At 44.9% G+C, this 22,144-nt stretch overlaps 1 protein-coding gene across 1 annotated transcript in view; it reads right to left on the bottom strand.

The window, feature by feature from the left end:
* Window positions 1-22,144, bottom strand: part of pard3ab (par-3 family cell polarity regulator alpha, b) — a 205,572-nt gene that overhangs the window by 167,585 nt on the left and 15,843 nt on the right. Inside the window, exon 2 of the mRNA XM_076098178.1 lies at window positions 8,322-8,423. Coding sequence (XP_075954293.1) covers window positions 8,322-8,423 — 102 coding nt within the window. The remainder of the gene's footprint in view (window positions 1-8,321; window positions 8,424-22,144) is intronic.

Raw genomic sequence — 22,144 nt, 5'->3', positions numbered from 1 at the left:
CCCGACGTATAAACTCACCAACCACAAACATTTCTCTCAGTCCAGATTTATCTTCCGGTACGTTCGTACAAAGTTTAACAGAAGGTTAACGTCTCATAGCTTCATGTCTCCTTGTCCATGTAAGGCGTCGTGGAGCTCAGAGGTGTAGTGGGTTCTCTGGTCCCTGAGCCCTGACTGATGCAGAGACAGGGGGGGGGGGGGGGGGGGGGGCACAGAAGGAGATCGCACTGATAACCGGTGTGTTTATGGCCGCCGTGGGTTAACGTGGGAGCTGCTCACATTGTGCAAGAAGGACCACAACAGAACACAGACGCACTGAGTATGGACGTGCTTTCTATACATGCATGCACGAGTAATCATGACTCTGGGGTTTGTGTGGGCGACAATTACCCAAGGTGAAACGCTGAGCGTGTGTGAGTAATCATCTACAAAACACCTCGAGTAGAGTCTAAAACAAATGTACCCGATACCTACTTCAGTATTATTTCTGGTCTGGTATTTGTTCCGTCTATTTTCCCCATAAGTCTATTTCAAGGAACCGCCGCTGGAAACTATTTTTAAAAAGGCCGGGAGCCTCGGCTCATTATGCACGCAGCTCGTTCAAGAACATCTATATTCGTTGAATCTGTGTGTGTGTGTGTGTTCACAGAGTGTGAATCCTTTCATGCAGCGGTGCAGTCATAGCAACCACCGTCAGCAAGGGGACACCGTCACACATCCTCTTCAGCCACAGCAGCAGCAGCTGTAGAGCCGCAGTGGGAGCTCCCGTAAGGCTGTGTGCAGAGCACGAGAAAGGAAGCTGTTGGAACTGGTGAGGTTGTTACTGGTCGTGTTCCAACTGTTTATTTATTTTACGTGTTTAAACACACGCAGCTATTTGAGAAATGATTTTAGCTCCAAACGGTAAAATGATTTGCCAAAGAACGAGAGAGAAGAAGGGCTTGTTGGGACAAAAATGTTCAGGGAAATTAATATCATAAATCTTACATGTGATGACATTTAGATGCAAGTACTTTGATACAAGGAGCATCGTTTCATAATGCTCGGCAAACAAAACCTCAGAGGACTTTACTGCTGAGCGCTCCGGAACAGGGAGCTGGTGAGAGCTTGTTGATAGATGTTAGAACACCATTGTTACTCAGACCAACACGCCGAAGAACAGAAGCTGCACAGCTTCGGATTAATGATGACACACAAATATGAATGGACAATAAATCACATCTCATCACTACCTTCATATTCATTCAAAGAAAAAGTGACACATTGACATGACACATAGTTGTGGTCCGGTCCCTGTTCACACAAACAAACCCAGAGGAGCAGATGTGAAGGTAAACAGACAGGTGAGCCGTTGATTGGTCAGTTCTGCCGATCGTCATCCTGCATCATCAGGACCGCCGTGGTGGAAACTAATCCCGGTGACTGACTGACGTTTATGCAGCACGTTGATGCTTCTGAGGTGTGATGTTTATGTTCTTTGGTTTTACAAGAAGATGAACGAAGAAACAACCGATAGCATTAATATTATTATTATACTGCACATGCACACCGCATGTTATGAATCATGACCAACAGGTAGAGACATGACTGTTCAAAAACACCTCTGAGCGCTGATGACTAACGCGAGCATCGGGCAGCGCACGGACACGTGCACGAGGCTTCTTCTACAGTGATGATGATCCCCGTCACACACTTTTTAACCCTAACCCTTAGTGAACTAGCAAAGTGCTTTTGACAAGCGTCTAAATACCCTGACGTGCACACGTGTTACTATAGTTAACACGTGTGCACGTCAAAACACGGCCGCCCGCAGCAAACCGATGTTTGCATCATCTACAGAGGACCTGCATCACACACACTTCTTCCACTATTTTCTGACTTACAGACTGATAATCTTTGGCTGCAGCCCTGGTTGAGACCCGGCACATGTTCAGTACAAACACACAAAGCGTATGGAGCGTCTGCCAGTCTCTCAGAGAAGTTTCTGTGTCACCCCGGCCGAAACTGGTATAAAGTTGTCATCTTGTTCTCATTAGGAGGCTGGAGAGAGGGGAGAAGAAGAGGGAGGAGGAGGAGGAAGGGGGTGTGAGCCTGGAATAAATGAGGTCATCACTAACGCTCGCTCAGGAGGACGTTTGGCTGGAGGAGGGGGCGGGGGGGGGGGGGGCCTTCATGTGTGACAGTGACAGATAGGAGAGGAAATCACTTACATTAGATTATATTCTGCTGCTTTCACTTTACGTTTGCTGAAACGTCTTTGGACTGGACAGGAAGTAGACAGGAAGTGATTTACTTTCCGTTTGCAGCAGTTTGAAGAACAGAGTGAGCAGTGAGTATCGACTGAGAACGACATCCTACGTGCCAATGTGTGAGAAGTGTGGTTTTTTTGTTCCTTAATAACCAGCACACATGTTTTGGCTGCTCTCTCATCCATCCCAACCATGTTGCTGTTGGAGGAGTTCCACCCGGGCAGCGGTCCAACCCAATATCCTCCTCACAGCAGCTCTGTCTGCCTGTCTCTGTCCCTAGAAGGCTTCGGAAGCAGGCCGCACGGCTGCGTGTCCTTCTAGAACAATGACATTTAGGCTCATGTAGCATCAAATAACGGCAGCGGATGTCTCCTCTATTTCAAGATTAATACAGCCGGGTTCATCATCTAGACCAGGTAGAGAATGACAACCCCAAAACTCAACACTATGAGTACAAGGAGCAATCTATTCCCTGGGTAAACCAACATGAAGCCAGAGACTTCACACATGAATTAACTGATGAGAAATAAAAAAAGAGCACATAGTCAGCTTTGCTGACTGTTCCTCACATCCCGCCCTCCAACACAAAAATACTCCTCCTTCCCGAAAGCACCAGTTTGAAATCGAAGAAGAAAACAAAATCTCCATATTCTGCATCAGTCAGCGTCTACAATATCGAGGCTATAGGTGGGATTCGATCTCCGTGTGTCTGCGTGTGAAAAAAGAAAATCAATATCAACTACAGAAGCAACACAACGAGCCAAATGAAGAGACGTGACATCGATCTGTGTAAACACTTCAGTGTTTTTACGGCCGTCAGCTAAAACAGGCTCGATACCGAGTGTGAGGTGGAGGAGGAGGCGATGGTCTGGAAGCTCGTCTGGGATGCGACTCTTCTCACACCCTGTGCATGCTGGGAGAATCTCCCGCCCTCTCTCCTGATCTTTAACCGGAGCAGCAGCCTGATCGATGCGGAGGATTATTTTACAATTAATTATCCTCATCTGTTACGACTTAAATATGGATCATGTTTGCAGTTTTATATGATGATGGAATTCTAGAGTAACGTATGGATCAGGGGTTAGTGCAGGTCCTCTATGCATTCCTTGTGCAGGTCGAAATGTGTCCGGACCACAGCGCCAAAAATAATCAAGTGAATAGTTTTGCATGAAATTGTTCCGGAATGTTTTGGGTGGAAAGCAGCCTCTGAGTGTGACACCTGAAACCCCAAGTGTGAGAGAAGGGCTGAATAAACACAATCAATTCACTAATCAAATATTCTGATGTCATGTAAGAAGAGAACCTCAAAGAAAGCAAACTTTAAATGACAGGTGACACACTTCCACCGATGGAGCCCCACACACACCTATGTGACTGGTAGCCTGTCTGTCTATTGATACGACATAACCGACTGAAGGAGTTGTTTTAAGAAACTCCTCTGGGTTTATTTAACCTCACGGCCCCTCCTGTCTGTCTCCCCGTCTCCTACGCTGCGAGACGTGTCTATATTCAGCTCGGACCAGGATATCGCCTGGAACACACACACACACACACACACACACACAGAAGTGCTTCGTTCAGAAGACCAAGAAGTATTTCTGCCCTCAGAAACATTTAGAAAAAGAGCAGCGCAAATATTTAAAGAAACAGCTGGAAAATATGCGGACATGAAAATTTGTTAATCAAACAAAAGAAAATATATCAAAAAACTTCATGCATTATGTGTTAAAAGTCTAAGTTGCAAACCAAACAAAGCACCAAATATGATCAGCTGTAGCAGCAGCACACAAACACACAGCAGGCACCACGCTGACCGGGGTCAGACCCGGCAGTGATGGAGTAGCGGCGGGCGCAGCTGTGCGGCACACCCTGACAACACACACACACACACACACACACACACAGGAATGTGGCGGTGGCCAGGTGCCAACATTTGAGGGTCGTGTCATCGCTGCAGGAGGGTGTGTAGGGACGAGCATGTCCCCGGACACCTGGGGTATGGGGTGCGTGTGTGTGTGTGTGTGTGTGTGTGTGTGTAATTGAGCTGGAACATGCGTGTGCACATTCGCGACAGAGTAGCTAGCACTAACCGCCACAAAACTGAAATAAACAAAGTATATCTACAGATGTTTATTGATTAATTGAAAGAGTCAGAAGAAGTACTTAGCTCTTTGTTTTACACTTCAGAGTGATGGCTCTCCGTCTAAATGCATCACCATTATAGAAATAATGATACTATTTAAACATGGGTCCTCCAGGTAAAAGTATGGGAGTGTTCAAACTAAAAGTACTTAGACATAAGCCTTTTCATCTACAAAAAAAGAGAGAAAAAAATAGGTATAAAGAATGCTGACTCACTTGAAAGGCATGCTGGGAAACTGACACAATTAATGGTACGCTCATGAATCCAATCTGACGTTCGTTTATCAATATAGAAATAGAACGTTTAGAGTTCAAATGGATGAAAGAAAAACTTTCTGATTAATATGAATAATACTACATTTCGTCAACAGCGAGGATGCCAATGTAAGAGATGATTATGTTTACGTTATCGTTACCTGCAGTATTTTACTCGATTTGATTGGACACCAGCCGGCCAATCGGAAGTATTTTCCATGATGGCGTCGGCTTGATGATCATGAATTGAATCAGTACAGATCCAGCAGTCAGAGTGTGAATTCCTACTAGTGACCGAGGTTATTAGAGGTTACTAAGCTGCTCGCTTAGCGTGAAAGATGTGTGTGTGTGTGTGTGTGTGTGTGTGTTTGTGTGGGGGGGTGATGATGTGATGAACGGGTAGAAAGATGGTATCTGGAAAAACATTCGCTAAGTAAGAGGGCAAGCCGCCATTTTTCCTGGCGTGAGTGGTACACACTGCGTCTACACAAAAACACACACTTTTATGTCTAACTTTCACAGATGCAGAGGCAGCCAGCCACACACACACACACACACACACACACACCAAAAGCACTAAAAATATACCGAGTATACATGTAACTCCCTGGGCGAGGGCTACATGCAGCCGGTGTGTTTCATTCCAGTGCAGGCTAATAAAAGTGTCCGTGTGTGTGTGATGGAGGGGCCATTCCTTCCAGTCTTTAAAAAGCTCCTGTGGAATGGCAGAGATGAGTCACAGCTGTGGAGACCACCAGTCATGTTTAGTGGCACACAGAGTGGATCGCTCGCTCGTGTATCGTGAACTCCGTCATCGTTCCGAGGCCACGTCTACACCAGACAACACTTCCTGATACATAAATGCAGAGTGTGTTTTTCGTTCTGTGGACAGGAAATTTGAGCTTTGGATTACAAATCATCAACTTCGCAGATGATTGGGTGTATCTGTGTAGTGAGAATGTGTAGAAGCCACATGTGGTGCAGTTTCATAACCTTAGTTTAGGGATGGAATATGGGGTCACGTGATAAAATGACAGAGTTGCATGAGCCACTTTTTGACTGTACCAATTGGGTCAAGTCCACATTATTAGATTTACTTTATACATCAATACATAAAAACGCAGTGGGTTGAGATATTCAGTGTGCAAACACCAAGTAATGATCAGATACCAGCGTGTTCAAAAGTTCACTTCTCTTCTTCATATTGCTGTGAAAACATTTCCTTCTGACAACTGCATTTATTGAAGTTTCTTGCCAAACGCACCGTAATGTAACTCAATGCAACCCCCGTTCACGTTAGCCGGGTTATTGAGCCGAGCACGACTGTGCTGCTCACCAGCTGCTAACAGCTAACGCTAACTAGCTCTCCTCCTGCAGAGTTCAACACAGATGTGTTGTTCCCAATGTAGCATTATGAGGGACAGAGAAGGGTGAGCGAGAATGCTTAACCTCAGGTACCTGTCTGCACATGTGCAGTACAAACCACTGTCAGGTACAGCATTGGGTTATTGTGTCTCTCTCTCTTTGTCTGCACACCTTCTCTTCCTTCTGCTTCTCAACACACAACCACACCGGCCGATGGTGCTTTAAAGACCATCGCATTAAGTCAGTCTAATTTAATTGGTATTGCTGGACACAACAACAGAAGAGTCTGGCTTCATTCAATTCCCCACAACAGCAGCTGTGCTCAACATAACCCGACATCACTCACTGTCATCAGTAGGACAGACATTTATCTCACACTCTCTCACACACACACACACACACACACACACACACACACACACACACACACACACACACACACACACACACACACACACACACACACACACACACACACACACACACACACACACACACACACACACACACACACAGAACTGTGGCTCAGGGTCCTGAGTGACACGGTGGGGTTTTTAAAAAGGAGTTTGATTGCGCAAAGGGTGCGGAGATCATACTGTATACAAAACACTGTTATTCAAATTGTATTTTTATGTCTGGAGGCTACAAACATTCTTCAACAGTTCTTGACTGAAGAAGCAATTAACAGACACGTTGGACTATTCTTAACAAAAGTATCAATCGTTTCAATAAATGAGGATTACAGGCCTGCTTCAGGCATCTGGCTGCTGAAACATTTCACTCACTGACACTCTGCATTACACACAAACACTGTTTAAATAGTTCATTTTGTTGTTGTTGTTTTTTTAAATGGACATTCAAACTGGGCAGAGAACCGTAAAAAACAACAGCGATCCCCCAAAGGGTTGGATGTGAAAGCAGTGAGAGCGGAGCTGATGTGTGTCAGCGAGGCTGAAGGGCTGTCAGGTACGAAGAGCTCACATTCCCTCTGAGGAAAACACGTGTAGGGACGAAGAAACGAGGGGAACGTAGAGAGAGAGAGGGATGTCAAGGGATGGCATGATAACAGCTCTCACACACACACACACACACACACACACACACACACACACACACACACACACACACACACACACACACACACACACACACACACACACACACACACACACACACACACACACACACACACACACACACACACTTTTGCTCGAGTTATATTTCACAATAAAAGTCTTGAAAATTCAAAACTTGACTGTATAATTCCAGAAACTTTGTGTAAGAAAACAACAGCATAATTACTGTAAAGAAATTAAGAGTGCAGTTGCAACGGCATGGCACTGTTCATGAACAAAGCATCATTAAATTGAAGCTGCATTTGCACTTGAGATCAGCGTCCACTTCCTGTTCTGTGACATAAAGGAACCCGATGACAGGATTCAAGAATGATTAAGAGCCAATGTTCTCGCCGAGGGTCTCACTATCTGCAGGTCATCAGTATTACACAGAGTCACTGAACAAAGTAAAGGTTCCTTGTAGTAACGTTGACTTTCTTCACTCGTGTCGGAAGCGCTTTCTTGATGGAATACATACTTAGACAACTCTGTCTTTCGAGGGAATCTTCTGACACCTGACCAAAGTAGAGAATGTGACCCCGTCAGTCAGCGTGAGCTTCTCTCTCTCAAACTGCTCCCAGCGACAGATGAACCACGCCGAAGAACGATCGCAGGGCTTTTAAAACGGTCAAGTTCAAGGCCTGACGGAGGTAAGCAACGCAATGCAGTCCTTTACTTCAGGCCCCCGTACTGTCAGAGTGAAGCACATTGACCGACACCTTTTTCTGTTAAGATTAACAGAGGAATTCACAGCTCAAAGATGGTAAACAGTGCTATTAATAAAAGCTGACCCACTGATAAGAGCTGCTCTGGTACGCAAGAAACCCTCTTATCTGATTGGTTAGGAAGCACTTCCTGTGCCTTGGATGGCAACAGAAAACAGCTTTACTGCAACTCTGTTTTCACACCACCGAACCGACAAAGGATTTTCAAAAACATGCAAATGTGATGAAGAAATATGCACACTTGACAATGCATTGTGTACTTTGCGTCTGACACAATGCACCGCTTCAGCAAAGACACACGCATTCATTCCTGTGCTCTACCACAGAGGAGTGCTAGCAGCTAAACGCTAAACCCATGTCAATGCTAATGGCGTCAGCATTGACATGGAGCCCTGAGGATGACGTGAAATAACCACTAAAGCTTGCGTTGCTTCAGTTCCGTCATATCTACCAACGCAAGCCTCACTCACCCTGTCTTTGTCGTCGGCCACATCGCAGAGTACGTCGTCCAGGTCGAGGATGCCGCCGTCGCCGTGCTCCAACCGGTGGACCTGCAGCCAGTAACTAGCATCCTGGAGGAGAAGAAAGAGACGTTCAAAAAAAACACCCGCGGCCACAAACACTAAATGAGGGGAAAAATCTAAACGCACGCAAAACTCTTGTGGCAATTAAATGAGTTTGAATCGCACTCATCGTGACATGATAATGAAGGGAAGATAAATTCTTATTTTTAAGGCAGTGCTCAAAGAATAAGACTTTGGAGAATTGGTTAAAAGCGTTTAAGAACAACTTGACAGGCAGCACTGACAAGAATAAACACGAAGTATGAATGAAAGCTCCGTCTGTACAAACTTCAAAACAAGCACTTAAGCATGACAATTATTGTGTCACTGTTGGCACATCAAGAGGGGACATACACAAACACGAGGGCCGGGGGGGAATCCCAGCCAGAGCTACTGTATACTTCAGTCCAATTTCTTGTCAAATGTTTGGAGATGAAAAACAACACAGAAGTCACGCTGAGATAAAGACGTACAGAGGGGGTGGGGGTGAGCCAACACTGGAGAAAATAAGTTGAGTGCTCACTTATTTATACAATATTGCAGCTCACACACACACAGCATTATGATGAATGGGCAATAAAACGTGTAGTGTTCCTTTCAGCGCAGTAAACACTCATAAACGTGAACGGCAGACGATTGTGGGAATTAACGTCGTGACATGCAGAGATATAAAATGCGTACTGTATACTTTAGCAATAAAGGCACAGACAGAATGCGTACAGAGTGCACGTTAATACGCGTCTATAAAATGTTTAAGTGCTGCGAGTGTGTGGGCATCAACTGACGAAGTAATGAGTGGAGGCGTGACTGCTCGGGTTCAACAGGAACACAGCAGCCTCATTACCCACATGTACAGTTCCAGCCCACTGCAGAGGGCACATTATAGAGAGGGACAACAACAACACACTCATTCTCAGGTTCATACTTGTATTTTAGACGTCTACCTGAACATGTTTATATGCTTGAATGTTAATAAAAAATATATATTTTTCTCGTTCTGTCTGAATAAACCTGTTTTCACTTTCTGTCTGAAACGCTCTGTTTTACCGCCTGTCTCTTCAAGAGCCAAGTCTGCTCTGATTGGTTAGCAAAATGTGTGTACAAGTGCTGAAGTTCTTCATATTTCTCCTTTAAGTCTTTTTTCCAATGTTTCCGACAAGCAATGTCCACGCTTCTCTACCAACAGGTGATCTCGAGTAAGTCCAGTGCAAAAAGTCCTTCTAAACGACAAAGAAGGACGAACGGAGCCACAAAGGAAACGAGAGGACCTAGCAGCAAACGGTTGCATTAGTATTTTCTGTGAGTTGCTTCCTGTCAGCAGCATGCAGGGACTGTCAGACCGCCTAGACAGATGTCATCGTCCGTGACAGCCTGTGTAACCCCCCCGACCATGACACGGACACCCTGTGGATTCCAGCTGATGGAGCTCAAAGACAGATCCCAGGCCTGTCTCTGCCTGTACTTTTATTCTTTCTAGACATATCCAGACCAGAGCTTCCATCCGGACTACCTTATTCTCATCATCATCATTGTAAATCAATGAATTGCACAGCCCTGCTCACTTTCCTGTAATGCGTCATATAATACTTATATTAAAAAAAAGATAATTCAAACTTCTTCACATCCACTTCTTCACGGTCGTTTCCTCGGTGCCGTATTGAGATTCCCATGATGCTAATCTGACAGGCCCTTATCTAAAGAACTGCTTAAAAACTGATCTAAAGGGGGGGGGGGGGGGGGGGGGGGGGCTCGGCAGTAGGTAACAGACAGCAAAACAGTCCTGAGAAACTTGTTTTCTTAAGGTACTGCCATTTTCTCAGCCAGATAAAAGTTTAAATATCATCTTTCCAACGCCAGTACCAGATTCGCGCCGCTCGTCCAAGCGAGAGGCGGGCTTTACTCCTTCACCACTGACTTCCTGTTTTCCTGCCGGTAGATGCGGTGGGAACGGACAATGATATTAGAGGTTATTCATCACGATGAGCTGCATAATGTTTCCCCTCCTCCTCATTCAACAGCAGAGCAATGTCTAGAGCAACCATCAGTGTGTTGTTGCATTGAAATAAAGTCGATTTTCTTACAAACAGGAGGCAGAATAGGCAAAAACAAGAGGACAAGGAAGAAAAACATCAAACTGGGATTCTGAGCTCACAAACCAACACTCTAGAACTCAGCAAGCACTTATTTTATATCAAAGCACCAAACGGTTGTCAAGCACAATCAACTGAATCTATCGTGGCAACGCTGATTCTGATCACTTCCATGCAGCCTCAGAGGGTCAGCTGGGGGCTTTAGAGGAGGACCAAACTACTAAAATGTCTCTGGAAGATTTGGACTCCCGGTCAGAGAGCGACAATGTGAGCTGTGGAGACAGTGATGACGATGACCTGTCGAATTACATGGAGCTCCTCTGCCTGCACAACAATCTAATGTGCTTTGAAAACCTCTACTACAGGAACGCAATCATGGACATGCAGGCAAGACAGCTAACGATCCATCTATTGAGTGCTCTTTCAAAGAATCCACGATTAATAAGTTCAAATGGATTTCCAACAGTACATGGAGAGCTCTGAGAGCTCTGAATCGGACAGTGAAGACGAGGAGATGGATCTCATCCGGGCCGCCATGGGTGCTATTTTTGAAGACGGAACTTCCTCCACAACTTCCTCCTCGTCCTCCTCGTCCTCTTCCGGGGACGGGCAAAGCTCCGAGTCGGCCCCGAGCAGCGTCGAGGATTCTGTCCCGTCGAATGAAGAAGTGGTCCTCAACTGTTCCGCCAGTTAGTCCTAGGACAGTGTGGACTGACCCACGGCGATGAGGACTCTGACAACTATTTGCTGGATGGAGCAGGGATGAATCCAATAAACAGCTGCATCGTTTTTCTTTGTGAAAAAGAGTTTAATTTTAGTGGAAGCTGTCAGCCAAGCATGGCCCGTTACTAAACAGAGGAAGAGCGAAGGATTTCACGACTTCAGAGGCGTTAGAACCGCTTCTCAGGTGCTTGTGGTCAGAAGTTGGCAAGTGGCAACTAAGGATTGAGTCCACTTTCATCAGAATCGATTGTTAAAAAAAAAAATCCATGTTTTTCTTTGAAGCCAGCAAGTGTTAAATTCAAGTACCTTTGATTTCTCAACTAAAGAGATGGAGGCTCCCAGAGGAACCTGGTGACAGTCCGATCTGATTGGATTCAACCATAGACTGTATATAGGAAGTGGGCGTAGTCGTCGTGATGTCACCCATTGGTTTTATGGACTGCCGTTTTGAAGCCTCGAGTTCAGCATTTTGGCCGTCGCCATCTTGGCTTCTTTGCAACCGGTGAACAGGAAGTGACCACGTTTGGATGGCGGAGGAGTGGCGTAGAGACGTCGTATACAGCTCTGGTAGCAACCTGTCAATCACTGTGTAGCCCCGCCCTAAAGCATGCCCTGCTTTATGGTCTGTTTGACTCTAAATGGACCATAAGTTACTAAATGAACATCATGCTGTATTGAAGAAGACTTGAAACTAGAGATTGAGACCATAAACTCATGTTTACAATGTTTATTGAGGTAATAAATCAAGAGAGAAGTAGAGTCATTTTCTCATAGACTTCTATACAACCGGAGGAGTCGCCCCCTGGTGGACACTAGAGAGAATGCAGCTTAAGACACTTTCACATCGGCTTCACTCGGGAGAACCGGAGGTTGCCGCCTGAGATCCAGACCCAATCTAAATGTGTTTGACCTGAACAACAGGTCAACAATTGAATCAACAATTTAATAAATTTAAAAAGCAGTTGTAAAAAGACAAAAAAGTAACAATTTAAACGATCCGTGTTCACGTTTCCCTCTACCTCTCTGTTTCTATCAGTTTACTCTTCATTACATCGACAGTCTGTTTTTGTAAAGCTTTACCTCGTACTCGACCACTTCTCATTCACTTCCAATTCTTTTTACCTCCTTTTCATGTCTCCTTCTCAACCACTTTCCGTCTCACCCTCTTCGTCCTTATAAAACTTTAACAGACTGTTGTCCTACACTTGACACACATTAGCGCTGGTTTCATATCATAAACTGCTGCAGCGCGTCGCTCCTCTCTGGGATCCTCCGCCCGTCTATCCAGCTCCATAGAACCCTGCGGCGCTGCATTGATGCAGTTTACAGCAGATCAAAAGCCTTTTCTTATTCATTTGAGAGTGTTGGTGCGACATCGTTTTGTGCTCTCCAGAGTGCTTAATAAATGCATTTGGCTGCAGCCTTCTCCCCGCCTCCCTCTCAGCGTGGTTAGTATGGAAAAAACACACGGAGGATCTGAAAGAATAATTAAGTGATTGTAGATTCGGGATTTAGAGCAGCGAGGGCCAGATGGAGACTGGAGGAGGAAGTCACTTAAAGGCAGTGAGATGGTGGAAGCTGCTAAAAGACAAAGTGACACTTATCTTGTGGTGATTAAAAAAACAAACACACACACACACACACAAGCCAATACAATCTGTAGAACACATGCTTTATCCTCACAGCAGGCAGCCCTGATGAACAATGGATTAAGAACACACAGCAGGCTTATTGTCACTTCAGGTCAGAGGGAACTTCTTACTGTAGTACTTAGATGAAATGAGGAAAATCACTTACTGATGGTTTGTCTACTTAAAAAAGGGTCAGTTCACCTAATTTACAAAACCGTTTCCCTTTAACCACAAATGGAATCTAACAGCACATTGTTTATGTTTGCTTGTAGACTACATACCACAGCACTGATGGAGGGAGAAGAAAGTGCGAAAACAAGGACACAAAATGTTTACTTCAGAGAGAAATACATTGAAAGATTTAATATTTAAATATCACTAATGCACATTTGCTGAACCTGTTTTTTATATGTTAAATAGGGCAAGAATTAGTTGCCAACATCTCTCAAAGTGTTTAAAAATAAAGAGTTGAATGCTGGAATGAAGCTCGTTTTGAACCCTCCCTGGATAAATACAGCTCAACTACTTGTTTCCTGAGGCCCTGAACGTCCATGTGAGTTATCAGCGTGTCACTTTGCAGAAGAATATCTGACTTCTGCAAATATGACCACCTTTCTTTATCTAGCAGACAAGCATCTCTCTGCTCTGCTTATCGGGCTCCAACCCTGTGGATCTCTTCTCATGTTCGGGTGTGTGCACAGCGCTGCGAGGTCACATCGAGGGTGAAGGTAAGAAACAAAGAACCTTTCATTGAAGTACAAATGACACCGCTGACAAGCGAAGTGGAAATTGGGAAAATGCCATTCAGGTGCTCAGTGATGCGAGCTAAAAACCACAGACGGGTTTCTGCACAAGACAGATGTGACAGGAGGTACAACCACTCTGTTGGTCCATATTCATACAGGTGTGTGTATGATGTCATAATAAATGTAGTCTTCACACTTTGATTGATATATATTCATCTTTAGGTGCAACAAGTGGCATTATTTCAGCACTACAGACCAAATTAACACTTTCAAGGCCAGAAACATGTGTATGTGTGCAGGGCTGTCGCTATAACAGCAATACCGCACTACTGATGAGCAGAGTGCGTGTCCTGCATTGAGCGCTGTGCGTTTGGCTTCTGCTTTCTGGTCACAGAAACATCACTCGTCACTGGAACTCTCCTAATGTGTCCAATCACAATGGAGGAAGGGGCGGGACAAATACCATAAAAAAGACAGACCGTCGCATCCTACATGAAGGCTACACGTGCTGAACAACAACGACGGAGGAGAGGGGGGGGGGGGCTTCAGCCTTCATCCAGATCAAGTGCTCTACCTCGCGCCATCATTTATTTTAATCACACAGCTACTCCGTATCATAGCAACCGGACACAACCAGCAGCTCAGCCAAACAGAAACACTGCATCTCACTGCATTTAACAATAAGTATTTCCTTAGTTTTAAAACTGTCATCTTTGTCATTTATGCAACAATATACCCAATAATAGCCAAACAATAAAGCTTACTATATAAAGATAAATGAAGTAAAACGCAAAAGAAATAATAATATTCGTGCATATGCCGCTGTTGTTCCAATAATAATAATGATCCCTGCAGGGGAAAGTCCTTCACCGTGGCAGCCCCATCTGTGTGCTCGTCATATATATGTCAGCATTTACATGAGTGACTGCGGAGCGCCGATTTACGGGCCAAACATTCCTCCCCATGGACGGACGTGCCAAGTGGAATGCAAGAGCCAGTGTCACTGCCGGCCATTTAGCCTGCAGAATTAACACCGTGTGTGTGTGTGTGTGTGTGTGGGGGGGGGGGGGGCCAAAGGCTGTGGTCCTTAGATATAAGTATTCAGTGTGGATGGGAGGGAAGGCTGAGAGGTTTCAATGGAGGAGACACAAACACAGACACAGAGGAGGGGAGGGGAGGGGAGGAGGCTGCCAAAGGTCTCAGGCTGCATCCATGCAGCCTTTGAGTTTCTTCTTCTCCTCTTCCTGTCTCCATGTCACTGTATCTCCCTGAATCTGAATACTTCTACTATTACAACTCTTAATAACATAACAACATCCTATTATTAAGGCGTTAAGTGTTGACCAGGTTGTAATTAAAAGAGATGAGGTTTCTATATCCGCAAGTGTGAAAAAAGTTATGATTCATGCTGCATAAAGACCACTACAGATCACAGCAGTGTTACAGTGAGTGAGGTCAGTAACACCTCGGGTGACAATATGAAAATAAAGAGAGAAATGTAAAAGAAATGAGGAGAAAATGCAGATGAGTCCTGATAATAACTTTTTTTTAAATGCCATTTTTAACAATCATAATCAGATGATTTAAAAAGATGAAACAGAACATATAAACCCTATTTAAAACATTACACCCAACACATTAACACAGCGTTTACACTTTAACGACATAAGAATCACGGCTACATACGACTTGCTTGGTCAATGCTCAGGGCCCTACTTCACCATCATTCACTCTATTCCATGTTTCACCCGTGTGTCTGACTCCACCAATCATGCGGCCCTGGTCTCAGAAAAACACAAACGGAGGAGGGGGAGAAAAACTGAGACAGAAACCAGAGAGAAACGCTGGCAAGAAGCAAGCGCCCCGAATGGCATCGAGCCGTGCACACAGAACAATGTCGCCATTCAGGGGAGGACGTGTATCTGATCGAAACAGGGAGCCGCCTGACAGTTTTACGTACTGCGCTCTAAAAATAGTCAGAATTACACCGCCTACGAGTAGACATTAAACCCAAGGCAGGTAGGATTAATCAGCGCGCTGGGCTCCACGTGGAAATAACAAGTTTGCATCGGGTGGTGCAGGAGCAGAGAGCTCCTCGTCATGTGAATGACATTAAAGCAGAATGAGCCAAACATAAAGAGGCAGCCTGTGAAAAATGCAAAAGAACAAGAGGATCTCACGCGTGGGGCAGGAGATCTGAGGGCTGATTAACATAATGAATAGTGAACACGCAGCGGCTACGTGGGCTCTAACTTCCACCTCCTGTGCAGTGAGACCACAGAGGAGGCCTGAGGGGAAGCGAGGGTGGAGGGGATGGGAGAGGTGGTCCGCTGGGCCGGGGAGTCAGCGGGACATCGTGGTTCGGCACAGAGTTTTATGAGCCTGCAGTTTTGCCTCCAAACAAACTGAGTCATCCGAATGGATATTTCATCAAGCAGACGTATTTCTCTCTTTTCTCCCGGGTTGTTCCAGACGGAAAAAACTGGATTCCATCGCAGTGATTCAGGGTTTTAGAGCCTCTCATTGGCTGCTGGTGGAGATAACTTATTTTTATCTTTTTGTAACATACTATAAATGTACTATCTAAGCTCTTTACACGACAACAGAAATCATGCATTACTGTGTCATCTTAGACTTGTATCTTTATCAATCCATTTGGCCCTTGCTGCAGCTATAAGCAGCTTAGTAGGGAGAACTGAGTCGGGGCTTTTAGGATCAACAGTTGAACACATTGTTCTTCCATCGCATCACCACGGTGTCCTTCACACAGGTTGAATGTTAACTGGCTGACGTTAAAGAATCAATAGAGAAGCTGCTGTTTTCTCACCAAACACGGGTGACAAAGAGATAAGAGCAGAGAGGGCTGAGAGAGAGTCGGACTGACTCACTTTACTTTTCAGTTTCACTCGATATCATCAATAGATTTTAGCATTTATTATACATCTATATTATTTACCTGAATCTGCCTCTGTAAACTTTTTGTCAACAAACATGTAAAGCCAAATGCGTCCTCGTATTTTCACTTTTCAAAAAAAATAAAAAATAAAACTTTTTTGGAGTCTTTTGGAGTCACATCTCTATTGCGATGCATTAAAAGGTGCTCAAAATTCAGAGCGTATCTATTGCCTCCACGCGGCTCTCAACATGGCGACGGCTGAGCCAGCAGCTAACGGTGCTAACAGCTCTAACCAAACAGTGCAGATAAAGCCAACGGTGTAAGCCTGAGGGTGGGCCGACGCGACAAAGCAGTCGGTCTGGACGACATTATCGCCTGTAACCCCCGTAAGAGTGCCATCTGAGCACAGTGCAGGGTGGCAGCTATTAGCTAGCCGGTGGGGCACGCTCACATGCACTATAAGCCACGCACAGCTGGCCCAGCTATGTAGTCAAAGCACAGAGAGAGCGACCTCATTCTCTTCTCAGGTAGACATTTCTCCACTATATCTTGACATAGCAAATAGATGTTTGCTGCCATTAGAATGATATGCTATTGCCATTAGCGTGGTAATTCCTATTGGATTCATGCAACGCATTTAAGAGGGAACTCAGCAGTCTGCGGGCGCCATTCATCGTGTGGCACGAAGTGCTCAGAAGGGTTCCTATGCTGAAATATTCGGGCTATATTTGGCACTTCCGTTAGTTAGAACACAACTATTTAATCTCACAACGTTCACAAATGAAGGCCTTCTTATCAGAGCAAATCGTCACTTTCATTCCATTAGGCCTACAGATAAAGGCCTGAAGCCTTAACTGCACACCACCTCTGACTCTGATGTTCACGGCGCTAAGTGTTCTTTGGCTGCAGCTAAAACCATAACCGGGTCAACGCTGCTGTGGTTGCAAATATCCACCGGTGCTGGTTTTAGGAGGTTTACTGCTTCGAGCCTCAGAATGTTGTTGATCAGACGACTGTATTAAACTGTCCGGTCAGATCGTCTACACATCGAGGTCGGTCCACCGTCATACGTAATAATCCCTAAAAACTAAGAATTACAGCATTTGCTAATAGTATTTGTCAAAAAGCTTCACAGTGACAGGAAACCGTGAAAGTCGTTAAGAGAGAGTGAATTAGACTTGTTCGAAAAATCTGACATGAATTCAAGACGACCGTGCTTTCCTTTTTTACTTTATAGACAGAATGTATTCCTCTGTGTAAAGAAATTCCTTTGACCTCGTCACAACAGCAAATCGGCTTTACAATGCAAACAAAACAAAAAAATCCAGCCTTGCCAATAGAAAATTACCAAAGCTCATTTGAACTCAAAGAGTCGGAGAAGATTACGGTCAAGTTCGGTTTCTTTCAAAAAAAGGGTCGGCCTCTGTGACAACAGGCTGGTAAATCAAAGACACGTCGGAGTGGCGTCTACAGTTACACCAGCTGTCTGCCCTCCGGCCCAACTGCTCACGATCCTTCAACAACGAGAAGGATAGACATCAAGTCAGAGTGGGGTAAAACAATGATCCAGCCACTCTTAAGACGGCTTTTCTGAAGGCAAAGCTTAGACCGGGCATCGGTCCACATGTACCGGAGTCGATGAATACCTCTGAAGGAGGCCACGGACTGATGCTGCGGAACAAAAAGTTCAACTGAAAAGGAAGAGGCTCTCCCACAAATGATTATTGTCAGACTATTTGAGTTTTGACATTTTCAGATTAGACTCAAAAACATGTTCTTGCATGACAAGAGACTTTGAAAGGAGAGAGCGGAAGCAAGACAGCTGAGAAAGAAAGAAAAGGGAATCCCACTCCCTCACAGGATTACTGACAGACAGATACTGAGAACCTGTGACGAGATGAAGCTTTATTCTTCTTTTGATATCTGTACGAAAGTAGAGGAAAACCACAAGACGTGGGAGGTAGAGAGAAGAACCAAGACACAAAGAGATAGAGACAAAGAGGAAGTCTAGCTGAGTCAGAGGGGACTGGTTCAGGTGCATCGGACACGCGATCCTCTGAGGGGCAACGACTGACCGCTGCCTTCAGCACAGAGCAGACCAGTGTGACATGAGCAGACTTCAGTCGTATCAACCAGGCATGGGCATGACTCTACTGATCCACTGGAAAGGCAAATAAGTCGTCTTCATCATATGACTGCAAAGGAGGCAGGAAGAGGGGAGCGCTCTAATATATCAGTGTGGACAGTGTCTCTTCATTTCCAGCATGAAGAAAACACAGAATTGCATTTACTATATTAAATAAACTTGATCACTTCAAAAGATTTGTTACACCTGCAAAAAAACGTCGCTTTAATAGAGAGTTTCTTTATTTGTTTTCACCTAGAGCAGCTCTGCCCACATCAGTCCCTACTGCCCGCTGTCATAGTTTGAAACTCTTTATTTTGGGCGCTCCACGGTCCATTTACAAGTTTGTTCACTCTCAACTCCGTGTTGTTCCAGTGCCTGGACCTGACCCGATCCTGTAACTCTCCTCAGGACCTCCCTGGTGAGCGTGCATATGAAAACATGACCGTAAACGTAACGTTAGACAGAGCTGAACACAGAACAGAAATATATCTGTGATACGTGACCAGTCAGAAGCAGAGCTCTGTAGCGCCGCGACACACGCAGAATAAAGACGATGCTGAGCTAAATGTGTTTGCAGAGCAGCAGAGGTAATGTTCAAACATACCTGCACCGGACCAGCTTGACAAGACCCCACTTTGAGTCTCTTCTTGTGAGCATAGTACTGCTTCCACATCTCATCCGCACCTTAAACCAACACCCCGATCCTGTGCTCCCTGAGACCACGTATGTGCAGGTATAGCTCTGTGTGTGTTGGTGCATGGAACATTGTATGCACACAACCTGTCCGTGTGCATGAGTACGATTGCAGTCTAGCTCGTGAAAGAGACCTGAAAGACACACGCTGACACACGCTGCAACACAATAACCCGTTCTGTTACACCAGAGACGGTGTGGATCAGATTGCCAGAGTATCGCTGGTTATCGATACTCTGGCACCGCAACAAGAAACTCTTCCAGTAGCAGCAAATCACAACAAATTCCAAGGCCACATGGTGAAAGCCTCGAGGCCAACAGCTGTTACTCAAGAGATAGTTTTCATGGATCCCATCACTTGTAATGGCACGATAGCTGAAACAAGTTCTTCTACTCAATGTTCCTGGATATTTTCTGGTTCAAACTAACAGGATTTCTCTTATCAACTTGACTTTTAGCAGAAAATATTCAAATAGCAAATCCCCCAAAACTTCAGCCGTAAAAAGATCACTCAGTGCATATCTAGGTATATCATCAGCATTTGGACCGGTCCATGGCAAAGTCAGAAGTAACGTGAGGACTTGGACAAAAGAATGCTCATGAAAATGTATGTCAGTTATATATAAATATATATAAAGGGGGAAAGGGACAACATTTCAGAATAGTCTTTTGAATGTCACTCTGCCTCTGGTTACATGTTTTTCTCAGTATTCAGCCAAACAAATGTGATAGCACCACAGCAATGCATCGATTACAAACTAACACCGACAACGTACATAGGAATTCAATAATTGAGGCATGAATGACTGGATGACTGGGGTTCCCCTGCAAAAGAGGAAAGACAGCATCCTCTTGTGAGCCGTGCCAAAAGCTTTTTGTGTCAATAAAGTCATAAAAAAAAACACAGGACACAACCCTCCCTAAAAAGCACATCAAGGGGGCAATAAACTGATCCAACGTACATTGATGCAGAAACGACAAGTCACTCAATGACAAGCCTGGTAAAGCAAAACTACAAAACCTCTTTGGTCCGAGCTTCTCAAATGTTAGACTGCTGCTGCCCAGTACCTTGAAAAAAAAAAGATCAATCGATAATAAAATAATCAGTGTTTGCAGCCTAAAAGCATCATTGTCAGACCCGTACTGATTTGCATTCATGTCCTCTACACTGAAACCGTCCGTTATTGGAGCTGGACACAGCTGTGCAGTAACAGCACAGCTGTGTCCACGTGTTGAGATGGAAGCTGTCTGGAACCAACACTCAAACCTCTTAATCTCTGCTCACGCAGCCTCTCACTTGGCTTTGTTCTCGGCGATGGAAGCTCGGCCAAGAGGAGCTCTGGTCCTCTCAAAGAGTGACACATTTCAGCCCCCCCCCCTCCCATCGATTGACAAAACAAAACAAAAAACCGCAGCCATGGAGACAGACTGACATCATTCCCCGGGGGTCACCCGGAGTTCTTCCCTCGGCCAATCAAGGGAAGCAGCGGGGAGAGAGAGGAGGAAACGGTCGCCTCTGAGACGGCTGGTTGTATACAAGAGGCCCATCGAGAGGCCGGCAGTAATGAAGCCACATGTGTAGTTAAAGATGACAGAGGAGGACGGACTGAGTGCTGATGGTGAGAGACGCGTGAAGAATGAAAGACCCAACATGTTAGAGAATAAATACTGTAGAGGACAGAGATGGGACTCTCCTCTGAGAACAAGCAGCAACGCTAGTCGAAGTAGTAAAAAGATGAAGACGTTGACATCAGAACCAGTTCTTCATTCACAAGGAGCCTCGGGGGGAAAATGTAATTGTTCATGTCAACAAACATTAAATGTAACAGTTAACTTTGCACAACTGGGTTAAAGGTGAATGCAGCAGCTGTGGACGCTCAGAGAACACAGCCGAGATCAGTTTAGTGCAGCTGTGCTTCATCAACGCAACACAACAGCAGCTGGGGACGTCATGACTTACAACGACTAAAAAGTTATTAATACAATATATTATTGATGCATTGTATTATATTAAAAAATGTAAAAATTCAAGCAGTTGTCTAATTTCCCAAGCTCGTATCTTCTCACTGCTACACTACTGACCCTGTTATACACCCCATGAGGTCACTCTCGACTGTTTAACAATACGATGTTACAGATTTCATTCATCAACAGGTTTATTAGATCTGACATTCATTCTATTACTTTATTATTTTAACAATAGCAGTTACAATCAGTTGCAACATGCTGGTGCGACTCACTCGGGGGACTTGAGAAGCGGGTCAGACCAAAAGCCTTGCATGAAAAATGACTAACTAAGCTTGTTGCAAAGTTTTTTTTATTATTTATTTTAAATCTTAAAAAAATATTCTAGCACAGGAATTGGAAGTTGTTTGTGTGGCATACAGTATGCAAAGTGCTCTTGCTGCAGTTCTGAGTGAATTCTCAAGCTTCACTCAAACAGCAAGTACTGAAATCTTGTCCCCGAGTTGTTTTCATTCTACACTGGACCTGGATGTGGAGTAGATTCTCCAGACTGGGTTTCAGTTTAGAGCTTTAAATAAACACGGCTCTCACTTCTGCCCTCTAAAGAAAACACACCTCCCTCTCACAGATGTTCTGACTCACTACGACACATTCTCACATATAAAGGGCCTTCTCATCGTCGTATTAGAGACATTAAAACCTCTGTCTTTTAGAGTGCCACAGAAGCTGCTGTCATTCTGCGCCCCATCAGGTCCAAACATGTTGGCGACAGAAGCCAGCCTGCACACACCTCGGCCAGATGAAGAGCAGGCTTTCAGGCGGTGAGTCACGGCCAAACCAATGGCTCCTCCTCCTCCC

This window comes from Anarhichas minor, unplaced genomic scaffold (assembly GCF_050575085.1).
Source record: "Anarhichas minor isolate MPS153535 unplaced genomic scaffold, ASM5057508v1 ptg000024l, whole genome shotgun sequence".
In the NCBI taxonomy this organism is placed as follows: Eukaryota; Metazoa; Chordata; class Actinopteri; order Perciformes; family Anarhichadidae; genus Anarhichas; species Anarhichas minor.
This window is presented reverse-complemented; position numbering and strand designations above follow the sequence as displayed.